The sequence below is a fragment of the Oryza sativa genome, chromosome 5, assembly GCF_034140825.1.
Source record: "Oryza sativa Japonica Group chromosome 5, ASM3414082v1".
Lineage (NCBI taxonomy): Eukaryota > Viridiplantae > Streptophyta > Magnoliopsida > Poales > Poaceae > Oryza > Oryza sativa.
The window spans coordinates 16,673,305-16,687,758 of record NC_089039.1 but is presented as its reverse complement, the minus strand read 5'-3'; the positions used below and the strand labels follow the sequence as shown (position 1 = coordinate 16,687,758).

General features: G+C 48.4%; 1 protein-coding gene across 1 annotated transcript; it reads left to right on the top strand.

Moving 5' to 3' along the window:
• Window positions 1-11,961: 11,961 nt before the first annotated feature.
• LOC4338503 (transcription factor MYB77) lies at window positions 11,962-13,451 on the top strand. The gene has a single exon (XM_015784088.3). The coding sequence runs from the start codon at window positions 12,086-12,088 to the stop codon at window positions 13,166-13,168; it is 1,083 nt and encodes a 360-aa protein (XP_015639574.3). The 5' UTR covers window positions 11,962-12,085; the 3' UTR covers window positions 13,169-13,451.
• Window positions 13,452-14,454: the final 1,003 nt, after the last annotated feature.

The window sequence follows — 14,454 nt, the reverse complement described above, 5'->3', positions numbered from 1 at the left end:
AAAAATTATTGCCCTAAGACCACATGTCCTATGCTTTTCGGCTCACAAGTTCGCCAAAAAGGCAGGGGTATGTGTTAACGCCTAAATTTGACATCTAGACACGAAATAGAAAAACATTGCCAAATTTGGGAGAAGATCAGGTTTCCTATGGAAGGCCGGTCTGACCGGCCACACACCGCCGATCTGATTGGCCCAATGGCAATGATCAGATCGGCTGATGACTCTGAATCCAAATTTTGTCGGGTCTCGGGTTTCCTTGTTTGGGCCTGAGGTTTGTTTTAATCCTAAAAATGATCTCTCATCATAATAGGACGTGGGAAAAACCCTGTGAGGCAAGAATAACCTTTTTATAAGGGCTATGGCAAGTTGGATTCTAAACTCCCAACCACAACCTCTAAAATTAATCGAATCGTTTTTTTTACCTTTACTTTGCAGCATATCTTCTACACTATCCTAGTTTAGTCCATCTTTGTTGATTTGTGCCATAAATTTTTCGCCTTCACTACATGAGTGCGATACCCCTTTGTAGCTTTGTCTTGTAAACCTTCTGTTTCGCCTACGAGACGGGTGGTTATCTTCAAATCGATCAGCTCTACTAGCTGGTTAAATCTTCAAAATCCATCTTGGTTTAGAGTTTTCTAGATCGAGATGATTGGCGACTCCGTTAACACCGCAAATCTTTAAGTGAGTCTGTGTTGGTCAGAAAAAGCGCCAACAAGTACGACGGCAGTGCCTGCGAGGGAGACATGACGGTGATGGATGAGAAGGCTGAGGCAACAGTGCTTGCACGTTTTGGGAGCTGAGGGACGCGTCATATCTGCTATTGCGGATTATAGATTAAATTCAGACTCGGTGACAAATTAAGGGACCTAGAGTGAACTTATTCCCAAAAAATTCATTTCGGCCCATGAGCATGTAGTCCCAATTATCGGGCCCCAGCCCTAGCTCTATAGGACCGCTCCTGTCCACATCTTATCAAAAAGTTCTGTTTGTTCTTTTTATCTTGAGACGGATTAAGGTAGAGAATTGATAATTTTTATATCTTTGTAATTCGCGTACTTGTAAATAAAGTTACAAGAAGGAGTTCTACCATTTTCAACGAGAACGATAAAATAACTCTGGAATTGGGCCGAGATACACATACTCCCCTCTTTTGTAGAAAAAGTCCAATTCTAAAAATAGACAAGTGCTTGTCCAGATAAATTCTTAGAATTAACATTTTTTTTAATACAGGTAGGTTTGCTCGTTGTTGTTTGGAATTAACATGCCATTGTTTTAATTTCACCTCTCCAAAAATTGTACTTCTTATTTGATCCTCCAAATGTTCTTAAATAAAAAGGTCATTAATTGTACTTCTTATTTAGTTAAGCTCTACAATTGATTGTGATACATATTTGTTGGCGAACGGCTTCGTCAGACTCTCGCGGCGCGCTCCACGCGCACGACGCGCACCCCGCGCACGACGCCGCGCTCCTCTCGCACCACTCGCACCGCTGCACGTCCCTTAGATCAGGGGATTAGTTAGGCCCAGGCAACTCCCAAGCCTTGTTGTACATGTATAAATATAAGCTCCATTGATCAATGAAAGTTACGGTTGATCCAAATCTCCTTCTACATGGTATCAGTGACCCTCTGATCTTAGTCTTCCGCTACCTCTCCCTTGCTAGCCATGTCGCACAGCTCCGGCGCTTCCGACGCCTCGTCCACCTCTGACGAAGAGCCTGTGCCGGCGCCTTCCACCTCTGTTCTTCAAACCGTCAACATCCGCTCCCACGTCCCGGTCGTCCTCGATCTCGACGTCTCCAACTACAGCCAGTGGCGCTGCAGCTTCGAATCGGTCCTCGGCAAGTTCGGCCTTGAGGCCCATGTTCAGGAGCCGCCCGCTCTCGACCTCCGCACTGCCGAGTGGCGCCGTGCGGATCACTGCGTGGTCAATTGGCTGCACAACTCCATCGCCAAGAACGTCTTCGACGTCGTCTACAAGCCCCGCGCCTCTGCCTTCACCGTGTGGAGCGACATCGAAGGCGTCTTCCGTGACAACGCCGTCCAACGGTCTGTCTACCTTGAGACCGAGTTCCGCTCGATCAATCAAGGTGACATGACCATCACGCAGTACACCGCCAAGCTGAAGCAACTCGCCGACGGCCTCCGCGACATCAACATGCCCGTGTCTGAGCCCAGCCAGGTGCTCAACCTCCTGCGCGGCCTCAACACCAAGTTCCGCTCCCTCCGCGCCAGCATCGCCGACCGGAATCCGCCACACACTTTCATGACCGCGCGCTCCTACCTGCTGCTGGCGGAGCTCCAGATGCAGCACGACGCCAAGGCTGAAGCCGGGGAGGCCCTCTACGCCGGCACCGGGTCTTCCTCCGGCACCTCCGACACCACCGGCCAGCCTCGTCCCAAGGGACGGGGCAAGCGTCGTGGCCGGGGCGGCGGCGCCCCACCTGGCGGCGCTCCTTCGACTCCTGGCGGCGGCGCTGGTGCCGGGCACGACGGCCAGCCTCGCCCTCCTGCGCCTTGGGGCTACAACCCCTGGACAGGCTTTGTCCAGGCCTGGCCTTTCCCGTTCCGGGCTCCCGGCGCGGGTGTGTTGGGCCCTCGCCCGCCGTTCCAGGCCCAACAGGCCATGACCGCGCAGCACCTGCTTCCGGCTCTTCCTCCGGCATCTGAGGTGTTTCATACTGTTCGTTCCTTCTTTGCTTATGCACACACACAGCAAACCCAACCCGCGGTACGCCATGACTGCCACGTCGACCCTGTCGCCGACACCTTCGTCTGTTCGCGCGGCGCTCCGGGATCCCAACTGGCGCGCGGCGATGCAGGCTGAGTTTGACGCCCTGCTCGCGAACAGGACGTGGACTCTGGTTCCCCGGCCTCCCGGTGCTCGGATCATCACCGGCAAGTGGGTCTTCAAGACCAAGCTTCATGCTGACGGCTCACTCGACAAGTACAAGGCACGTTGGGTGGTTCGCGGGTTTAACCAGCGCCCGGGCGTCGACTTTGGCGAGACATTCTCGCCCGTCGTCAAACCAGCGACCATTCGCACCGTGCTGACGCTGATTTCCTCCAAGCAATGGCCGGCGCATCAACTGGACGTTTCAAACGCGTTCCTGCACGGCCATCTTCAGGAACGTGTCCTGTGCCAGCAGCCCACAGGCTTTGAGGATGCTGCTCGCCCGGCGGACGTGTGCCTCCTCTCCCGTTCGCTGTAAGGTCTTCGTCAAGCCCCGCGCGCTTGGTTCAAGCGCTTCGCCGATCATGCAACCAGCCTCGGCTTCGTCCAGTCCCGCGCCGACCCCTCCCTGTTCGTGCTGCGCCGTGGCTCCGACACGGCCTACCTCCTCCTCTACGTCGACGACATGATCCTCTCCGCGTCCTCGTCGAGCTTGCTGCAGCGCATCATCGATCGCCTTCAAGCGGAGTTCAAGGTCAAGGACATGGGGCCCCTGAAGTACTTCCTCGGCATCGAAGTTCAGCGCACTGCCGACGGGTTCGTCCTCAGCCAGTCCAAGTACGCCACCGATGTCCTCGAACGTGCAGGCATGGCGAACTGCAAGGCCGTGGCCACTCCGGCGGACGCTAAACCCAAGCTGTCAAGCGACGAGGGGCCTCTCTTCCAGGACTCCTCCTGGTACCGCAGCATTGCCGGCGCTCTCCAGTACCTGACCTTGACGCGGCCCGACATCGCCTACGCCGTCCAGCAGGTGTGCTTGCACATGCATGCTCCGCGCGAAGCTCACGTCACCCTGCTGAAGCGGATCCTGCGCTACATCAAGGGAACGGCCGCGTTTGGCTTACACCTTCGCGCCTCGACGTCGCCGACGCTCACCGCCTTCAGCGACGCAGATTGGGCCGGCTGCCCCGACACCCGGCGTTCCACGTCCGGCTTTTGCATCTTCCTCGGCGACTCCCTCATCTCCTGGTCGTCCAAGCGGCAGACGACCGTCTCGAGGTCAAGTGCGGAAGCCGAGTACAGAGGTGTGGCGAACGCGGTGGCGGAGTGCACTTGGTTGCGCCAGCTGCTCGGTGAACTCCACTGCCGCGTTCCACAGGCGACGATCGCTTACTGTGACAACATCTCCAGCGTCTACATGTCCAAGAATCCGGTGCACCACAAGCGGACCAAACACATCGAGCTCGACATCCACTTCGTCAGGGAGAAGGTCGCGCTCGGTGAACTCCGCGTCCTACCGATACCGAGTGCCCATCAGTTCGCGGATGTGTTCACAAAAGGGCTTCCTTCAAGCATGTTCAACGAGTTCCGAGCCAGTCTCTGCGTCGGTGATACGACGGCTGCGACTGCGGGGGGGTGTTGGCGAACGGCTTCGTCAGACTCTCGCGGCGCGCTCCACGCGCACGACGCGCACCCCGCGCACGACGCCGCGCTCCTCTCGCACCGCTCGCACCGCTGCACGTCCCTTAGATCAGGGGATTAGTTAGGCCCAGGCAACTCCCAAGCCTTGTTGTACATGTATAAATATAAGCTCCATTGATCAATGAAAGTTACGGTTGATCCAAATCTCCTTCTACAATATTTATCTAAGGTTATTTGAAACATAGATATGAGATTTTGTAAAAATAGATCTATGATCTTGTAAGAAGTATTTGAGCCTATAAATAATTTCAAATGAAAAGGTTGTCAAGTATAATGTTATAGATCTTGTCCAGATATAAACTTTGTCTTCGTCCAACTTTATATGAAAATAATAGGTGTAGATATGTGTTTTTTCATTGATTTTCACACAAGAGTGGCTTAGGCCGCCCACATAAAAGAATAAATTTTCACATGTGGAAGCTTAAGCCACCCATGAAAATGATGTCATCTTCATTAGCAGGCGGTTTAATCATCTGCATGTAAAAATTGGTAATTACAAACAACGATGGACAGTAAGACGCATGCGGTGACTTTGTCTATCTCAAAATATATCGATTTAGTCTCACAGAGTTGCTCATAGTGATAGTAATGGTCGATATAACCCAACTCCCGAACAAGTCATCAAGATTCCTTCTATGCGTCTCCACTACTAACTACTATGCTAACTATTGTCGATGCATGTAAAACATGGTTCACCACTTAAAGAACGGTAGTCCAATAGAAAACATTATGTCATTCAGTCACAAGATATCGTAAGGGCATTTCTAACAGACTCTCCAATATAAAATTTAGCCAGTTTGATGAAAAAGTGCACTCCAACAGCTTTGCCAACTGGATGGCCGAGCCATCCAGCTGAGCAAATTGGTTCCCTAGCTAGCCAAACTTAGCCATCCTGCACGACTGGCCAAATCAGATTTCCAACCATGGGCCCCAAGCCGTCAGACACCCTTCTTCCCCTCTCTCTTCCCGCACCCACACAGAGGAGCATCGCAATCACCGGTCGTCGTCGAGGTCGCCATCACCATCCACCATCCGTCATCCGTCGATGCTGCCGAGGTCTTCGTTGCTAGCCACAGCCGCCGCCATCTACGCCGTCGCCATCCACTATCGCCAGCCTCCGCCACCTTCATCCGCGTTGGATTCGACCTGAGCAGCATGGATCCAGGGGGGCACACGCGACCTCTGCCCCTCCGTGCTCGCCGGATTTGGCCGGCGCGGCATGGATTCAGGGAGGGCACGACCTCCACAGCCTCCATCGCCTCTGCGCGGGGCTGCGGTTGCCGTCGTCGTTGCCATCTGCCACAACCGCGGCTCCGATTGCTAACCATCCGCTGCAGCTGCCGTCGTCGCCTTGGTCACCGACATCAGTCGTCGCCGCCGTTGTCTGTGCCATGGCCAGCCGCCGTCGTCTGCGCTGTCATTGCTGAAGATTAGAAGAGGAAGAGGGGGAGAAAGAGGAGGAGAAAGAAGAAGGGGTCGTAGAGACTGATATATGGGTCCCAATGTAATAGGCTTAGAATAGATAATATAGATGGAGAGGTTATTGGAGGAGGCAATGAGTTCGACTTGCCAAATTAATTGGATAGCTGATTATATGGATGTTTGGAGAGTCTATATATTTTGAATAGAATGTTGGAGTCTTGGAGATGCTCTAAGAAGTGGTCGCCCACTTGACAACGTTATTAGGCGTTAAAGCTCAAGGGCGTCAGTGCGACAGTGCATAGGGATACGATGTATCTCTACCTTTATATGACAAATATGAGATGAGTGCGGCTGTGTTTCGCAAAAGTAGAGGTAGTTAGCCATAGCGCACCGTGCGTAAGGTAGGACGTCCTCCTTGAGCCGACGCAGCTCTGACTTGTGAGCAGCGAGCGGCTGACCTGAAATCTAACAAGAGTCGGTGTGGGCCAAGGCTGGCAGCTATGGATCTCAGTTCCGATCCGGCTGTAACCAACGATGAAATTCTTCTTTCTTTTCTCCGACTCCACCATCACCACCACCAATTAAACCGACCCCACCTGATCTGACTGACTGACTGACGAATTGACTGCCCCTGCCGTAACGGCCGATGCAGCCGTTGACACCACGCGCGTCGCCTGCAAACACCTGCACGCCTAGTCGCCTCGTACGACGTAACACACGTAGGAGTTGTACGCGACCAAAACGCCAAACGCCAACGGTTTGGTGCCCCGTCCGTCCCAGGCAGGCAGGCAGCACAGCGAGCCCAACCGCCGCGCGCCGCGCGCGTCGTCGCCCGCCCGTCGGCTGATCAGCCGTCGCGTCCACCCTCCCCCGCGCAGCCAGCTGATGTCTCACCGGCCGCGCGCGCCACCGCCCGCCTGCCCGCCCACGCACGCACGCACGCACCCGTCCGTCTGCCGCGCGCGGCGCGTCGTCGTATACCGGTTGCTGCTGCTGCCGCACACGATTATTCCCGGTCCCGACCCGATCGAAAAATGTGAAACCCGGCCCCTTTTTTCGTCTCTTGTGTTTCTCTGTTTTGCTTGTATTATCTATCTTGTTAGTTTAATTTTCTTTTCTACGAAAAGCTAACGTATGGTGTGTTTGTTTTGTTACTATATAGGTAATAAAGAGGATTAAAGTTAATATTAATATCACCGCATAATCCTAATTAACCGTGGGGACTAGAGATATGAACGCATCATTAATCTCTAGCGTATATTTATCACAGGAAGTTTGCGATATATGAAATTTCTATGTAGGATTACCCAAGATAACTACTCCTAGCTAGCTAATTTTAGTTACGAGAACGGAATTAATTAACTGTATACTCCTACCTACATTCCGAGTAATTATATCAAACATAGGGATCAATCGATATTGCCTCATAATTTCTAGCCATCCAACCAACATTATCCCTACAATCAAATTAAGCACACGCTAAAGGTTTATGCATGTTTGCTAAAAGAAGAATAATGCATATTCCAATTTCCAGTTAATTAAGCAACAACTACTAATGACAATCACTTTCCTTGCCGGTACATGACAAGAAGTGACATGGCATGCATGGGCAGAAGCAGTAGAGTTTGCCAGTTGTCCAAGTAACCAAGCTAGCTAGCAGAAGGTTTGTTACACTTTTGTTTGATGCGCTTTCCATGAACCACCGGCCGGCGGTACATACTGAGCCAAACCGAACCGATATAGATGTGACAGTGAAGCTCATGCTTTGGGCCATCTCGTCCATGCATGCTGCTAAACTAACCCTGACAGTTCACAGGTCACATACATGGCGTACGTCTCCATCTCGATATATCTGTGCCTGTCCGTCTACAGCAAAAGGATCGATCGATCGATGCCTATCGCCAGAAATATGCGCGCGAGTGATTCCTCTCATGGCATTCTCATGCGTGGTTTCTTCGAACCTTGTCATGACAAGAGGATTAAGGCTTCGTTCCGAATGGATGGTGCGCTAGCTATTGGGCTGGGATTTTCGTTGGCACGTAAAACGATACAAGTCATATTATATGATTAATCGGTTTATTGGGTAGAAAAAAATTTTATACAAAATAGGAGTAAACCTTAAACCGTTCGGAAAATGTGCTCACCGAGCACTACTACAGAATCTTTTTTTCATGCCGTCAAAACATGTCTTCTATGTGTCTGCGGATACACGGATTTTTCACATACGGATGGTCTAACCACGTGCGAAAACAAAATATCGCAAGCTACCCTCTTAAGGTGTCCACTTGCGAATATACATTATCGTAGTCAGTCACGTTAAGAGCCCCGCCTGTGATAATCATTTTCCCATATGGCCTACAATACATTGGCCATTTGGAAAATAGTGCCCACTACCTAATTAAATATTTTCTGTAATTTTTAATCAAATTTTAAAATGTTTTTTAAAATTTCTGTTTTATAGTGGTAATATTTTGCACTACACATAGGACCTATCCAAGAGGTCGTTCTTAGCAAATAGTAATGCATAGTAATTAAAATCCTGCATGCACAAATAAATATGTTTCAATATATAAAACAGAAAATATTTATATATTTGTACATATAAACATATGTTTGTGAACTATATTACAAATGATCGATCTCGTTTATGAAATAGTATATTTTCAGTTCACATATTCTATTCCCCGCTCTCGAAGGTGATTCATTTTGTCTTCTGCATTCAGTTGGCTCTCATTGTTGTAAAAAAAAGACCTAGTGCATTGCAACAGTCATGGCAGATGAAGTAACACAAGCCAATGCGAATGTTCCAAACCGTTGCCATGTTGAACTTGTTTGCAACATAAGGGATTTGATGAATTTGCTAAAAACTAACAATACATGTTAGGAAATGAACTACGGATGAAATACTCTGTATAGAGAATAATCTCGGGACTTACATTATCAGGGTTTGATTTGTACTTCTCATTGACCCTAAGCATCTTGCACACATAATATATACATAGTACATAGTAGGGTGCTTGGGGGTTGTTTGAAACACTGCGAACATAATAATAACATTGCTCGGTACAAATAAGTAATCATTTGAAAATTTCTTGTACATGTCATGTGTAAGTACCAGCCAACCCGTTTTGATGTATAGCTTTGGCTTTTGCTCCTTTATTGCCATTCCTTCTTTAACGTATATCCTATGTGCATCGTGCCGATAAAATTATTTCTTGTTGAGTTACTTCAAAATTTTCAGAATAACATTAAGGTACTCAGGGGGTATTTACTTCCAAAGTCAAAATAGTAAGGAACTCTATGTAGCTATTCTTGTTATAGTTTGATGGGTCGAGCACTATGACCAAGTAAAAACACCACCAGATATACTAGAAATAAAATGTAGTGGTCACTGCAAATAAGATAGATGAATTAGAGGCGATATTTGCTAGTAATTATGTAGTATTGAACACTAACCACGTAATGAAATAGAAGAGTTGCTGCTTACTTAAAGTTGTATGGGAAAATTATGACATCTTTTGTCTTGGTGTGAGCGCATTGCTCGTTCCAAGTATACCACTACCTCGTACTTCTTTCGCTTGTGCATTTTTTTGATATATGATTCCTTTTCCTTGGCTATCTTACCTTTAGTTCCATGCAATTCACATGCAGCTCTATAGTATGTTGCGTCTTGCAAATCTTAATTAGTTGGGTTGACATAGCCAACCGGTTGCCTCGTCCTATAGAATACAACTTAAATCAACGGACATTTGTTTCCTACATTTATGTGGAACATACAAGAGTAAACACTTACAAACAAAATGTGGTAGCGAGATTGACATCCATTTTCTCTAGTTTGAACAATGCATGTAGGTGACACAAATCGATTATGAATATCCTATTGAGTCCACACATGAAAGCATCAAGCGGGACCTTGACACTAATAAAACCGAGGCCCTTTCTAAATGCCTTCATATAAAATTCATGTAGCGTCCTCATCTATCATGGTAGTTCCTCTAAAAGGTGCCACGGTAAGAATGACTTATCATATTTATAATCTCTCCAAATCCTCCTTGGCCCATGCGAATGCCATTACGGACCGCCTGGAGCCTGGAGGGAGCCTCATCCACAAAAATCCATTCTGTATTAGTGGAGAATGATGCAATAGCCGCCCCAAGTAGTTGTTCATACAATGCAACCTCAGTAAGCTAGCATGAAATACAACTATTAGTCATGCTTAAGATTTATAGCAGTATATTTCCCCCTTTTTTACGTTAATGATACAAGTTATTGCCTATGTTCAAAATTATATAATGCAGTTGAATTTTTTTAACTATTCGTGTTTTAAAGGAATATCTAAACTCATTTACTTTAATTGTAAGATAGAAATAGAATTCCATTAAACTATACGATCGACACGATAAATCACTTGCCACCAGATCGAATAGAAAGTTCAGGTTTCGTTCAATCAAAACATAAGAGCGAGTACAATAAGACGATGTAAACGGGTTATACAAGTCCTTAGGAGTGGACCTAGGCCCCGGACCACCCAGGCTGCCATCCGAGGCGTGAAGGTCTCATTTAAACCCATCTAGTTTCATCATGTATTAGATGTTTGGGCTAAAATCACTATGGGCTGGGCGGGACCCGTCCAAAGTCCAGGTCCATCCATACATACAACGTCCTTGTCCGCCCTTAAATAACAGTAAATAACTCTAGTATTTCACAAGTAGTAACATCTTCTCCAAATAACCATCAAAAGTTATACACCCTTTTGACCATACACAACAGTTTAACCCATCTCCGGAATAGTTTACTTTTGAAAAGTTAGAAATGAAGTTTCATGAAGCTATATGACACAATAAACCACCTTAATTTTACAAGATCAAATGAAGTTTCATTTAAGTTAAAACCTATCGCCATCATAGACTCGAGCTAAAACAAGCTAAATAATGGACCAATTCACTATTGCATACATGTTGACACACCGATAACAAAACATATTTCAGAAAAAACTACAATTACACGAAGTACATATTCAACAATAAAAGATATATAATATAAAAATGTAAAATTAAAAACAAGCTATCTATAATTATAAACTCACTTTTTTTTGCTATTGGTCCCCACAACAATCACATACATTACGACATCACACACCCAACGCAAGGTGCCAAACCCTTTTAACAGAAGGAAGACGTAACAGATAGCCGCGCTCCGCAGTTCCATCTCCCATGACACGTCTCACGCCAGCGACACGCTCGTCCTGAAAAAGGCCAGCAAATCCTCCACCCCCACATCATCCCATGCATAGGCATGCGTGCGGCTGTAACAGCGAGAACTGCATGTGCCAACGCTGGCCGGGGAAGTGCTGATCACTTGACTTGTAGTCCCCATCAACACTACCAGCCCAAACATGGCAAGACACACGATGCTCCTGCCCGTACTTAAATGACGGTTAAACCGCTCCAGCATTTCGCAAGTAACATATTTTCCCCCGGTAACCATCAAAAAGTTTTACATCCCTTTTACTATACAAGACGATTCAGCCCCCGTCTCTAGAATGGTTTACTTTTGGGATCTAGAAATGAAGTTTCATAGGTTATATGACACGACCAAATACTTGTTACTATATTAAATGTATATTAAATACAAGATATGGGTTTTCGTGTAAGTCAAAATATATCACCTTCATACACTACAGCCAAACCAAAATCGACCAATCTATTATTACATATTTTGTGGACACATAGATAAAAAAATATATATATTAAAAAATTACAATTACAACATGTACACATTTAATAATAAAAATATATGTATATATAAGTAAAAGGAAAAGAAATCTACTCTCACTATAAACCTATAAACCTATGTATCACTGCCGGTCCTCACACACGACACACCTAAACAGATCAACACGATAAAAAGATCCCACAACACACGCACACCACGACTTCCGTTTCTTTGAGAGAAAGAAGACGTAACAGCCAGCAGCGCAGCCGCGCGCGCTCCAGTTCCACTTCCAACGACACGTCCCGAAAAGGCCCAGCAAATCCCCTCCCCCCGCACACACACACACCCACATCACCCCCCGTACATGCGCGAGCGTGCGCCCGTAACGGCGGGGATGAGAACCGCATGCTCCAACACCGGACTCCGACGAGGAAAGAGAGAGAGAGAGAGCGAGGAGTTGGAGCTCGTCCCCATCCAACCGTGCGTGCGTGCCGCCCGCGCGCGCGCCTGGCGGTTGGTGGACCACGACCTCGATCGTCCCGTGTCGTCCAACGCAACGCATGCGGGGGAATGGAAAAACCACCGCGAAAACGCCCAAGAAAACCTCGCGCCGGAAACGCCTCTCGCGCGCCCCCGCCCCCGCCCCGTCCACCTAACGCGAACAGACGACGCACGCGCCGCGGGCTTTATATCCTCCCGCGAGCGCGAGTCCCCATCGCGCGGCCGTCGCCGATCGACGAGATGCTGATTCACGGGGAGGGCTCGTCGTCGTCGGCGGCGGCGGCGGGGGGGAAGATCAAGGGGTCGTGGAGCCCGGAGGAGGACGAGCAGCTGAGAGGGGCGGTGGCGAGGCACGGGCCGAGGAACTGGACGGCGATCAGCGAGGAGGTGCCCGGGAGGTCGGGGAAGTCGTGCCGGCTGCGGTGGTGCAACCAGCTCAGCCCCGGGGTGCACCGCCGCCCCTTCACCCCCGACGAGGACGCGCTCATCGTCGCCGCCCACGCCAAGTACGGCAACAAGTGGGCCACCATCGCGCGCCTCCTCGACGGCCGCACCGACAACTCCGTCAAGAACCACTGGAACTCCTCGCTCCGCCGCAACCGCAGGGCCGCCGCCGCGGCCGCCGCGGCGGCTGCATCCGTGTCGTACCAGTCCATGGATCTCACCGAGGAGGCCGACAACGACGACGAGGGCACCAGCGACGACTCGGTGGCGATCCCTGCGCAGTCGTCGCCGGCGGCGGTCGTCGCTGGTGTCCCTGTGCTTCCGCCGCCGCCGCCCCCGGCCAAGAGGCTGTGCGTGGCGCCGCCCACCGGCGTGGAGCACCGGGCTCCGCCGCCCGACCCGCCTACGTCGCTGTCGCTCAGCCCGCCGGGCGCCGCCGCCGCCGCCATCTCAGCCTCCACCGTGGTCGGCGGGTCGTCGGCGGCGCGCGCGGAGGAGGAGGCCGTGGCGAGGGAGAAGGCGAGGATGGAGCAGGACCCGTGGCTGATGGCGATGATGCGGCAGATGATCACCGAGGAGGTGCAGCGGCAGGTGAGCGTGGTGTACTCGCTGGTGGCATCCTCCGCGGCGATGGCGGCACAGACGGGCAACGCCGGCGGCGTCGGCCGGAAAGGGCCCGACGGCCGCCCATCCAACGGTCAGGATTGATTGATCAACCGATCATAGATCTCTAATCTTGATTCATCTTCTTGTAGTTGTTGCATTGCATTTACATTGCAAAGCCTTTTCCATTTCCAACTCAAAACAAACTTGTTGCTGTTGGTTAGTTCATCAATTACTCCATTTCCATCCTTTTGTTACTCAAATAATAATATATAGTTTATTAGCTTAGTTAGCTTATTAATCTCATGTAATTACTTGAGAATTTTGTAAGGCTCGGTTTTTTTTTTCTCGTGTGATTAAATTAGTTAGAGCCGGTTTGATGTGGGTATTGAGCCGTTTGGTTTTTCAGTTGGGCGGTTCAGGTTTGGTTGGGTGGATAGTACTCCTGTGTATCATCCCTTCCTTGAACAAAGGCGTTGTGCGTGCGTGCATTCAGTGGCAGCGGCGTTTCCCAACTGAACCGAAACCTCGTCGCGCGCGCAGCACTCGCCGTTATCATTTCGTTTCGTTCATCACATTCTTTTTTTTTCCCGGCAATAATATGTAGGAGTACCGCTTTAAGGGTCGTTTCGTTTGGTTTGAAGGATTTTGTTGGAGAAATAGACGATCAGATTCCTATAGAAATTCACACTATTCGTTTAGGGAGAACTGGAGAAAATTCTCCTTTGCCATAGATTCCAATTGAAAAACAGGAAAATTGTTTTAAACCCTTGAGTACTTGTCTGAAAATCATTCAAGTAGTTATGAAAAAAATCTAAAAAAAAGACTGACAATAGTCATACAATGTATATATATACTCCTTCCGTCCCATAATATAAGAGATTTTATCCCTTCTACTAGTCTCATAATATAAGAGATTTTGCTTCACTGCTTGTCACATCCATCAATTCTAATTTAAATTTCTACCTATTTTAACCCTCAACTACCCAGTCACCACAACCAGAATCACATTTAATATGGGTATTGTAGTCTTTTCTTCTCATCCTTAATCTTTCCCAAAAGAGAATAATCCCTTATATTATTATGGGTGTGTTTAGTTCACGCCAAAATTGAAAGTTTGGTTGAAATTGGAACGATGTGACGAAAAAGTTTTAAGGTTATGTGTGTAGGAAAGTTTTGATGTGATGGAAAAGTTGAAAGTTTGAAGAAAAAGTTTGGAACTAAACAAGGTGATAGTGCTCCACAAAATCTTATAGGTCCAAACTTACACATTGATACACGAAAAGAAAAACAAATTCAGCAAATGAATAGTAGTACTATTTATATTCGAATTTGTCTTTTTTTTATCATTGTTTAGATTGAATTTGAACTTGGTTTTTTCGCGGAGTGCT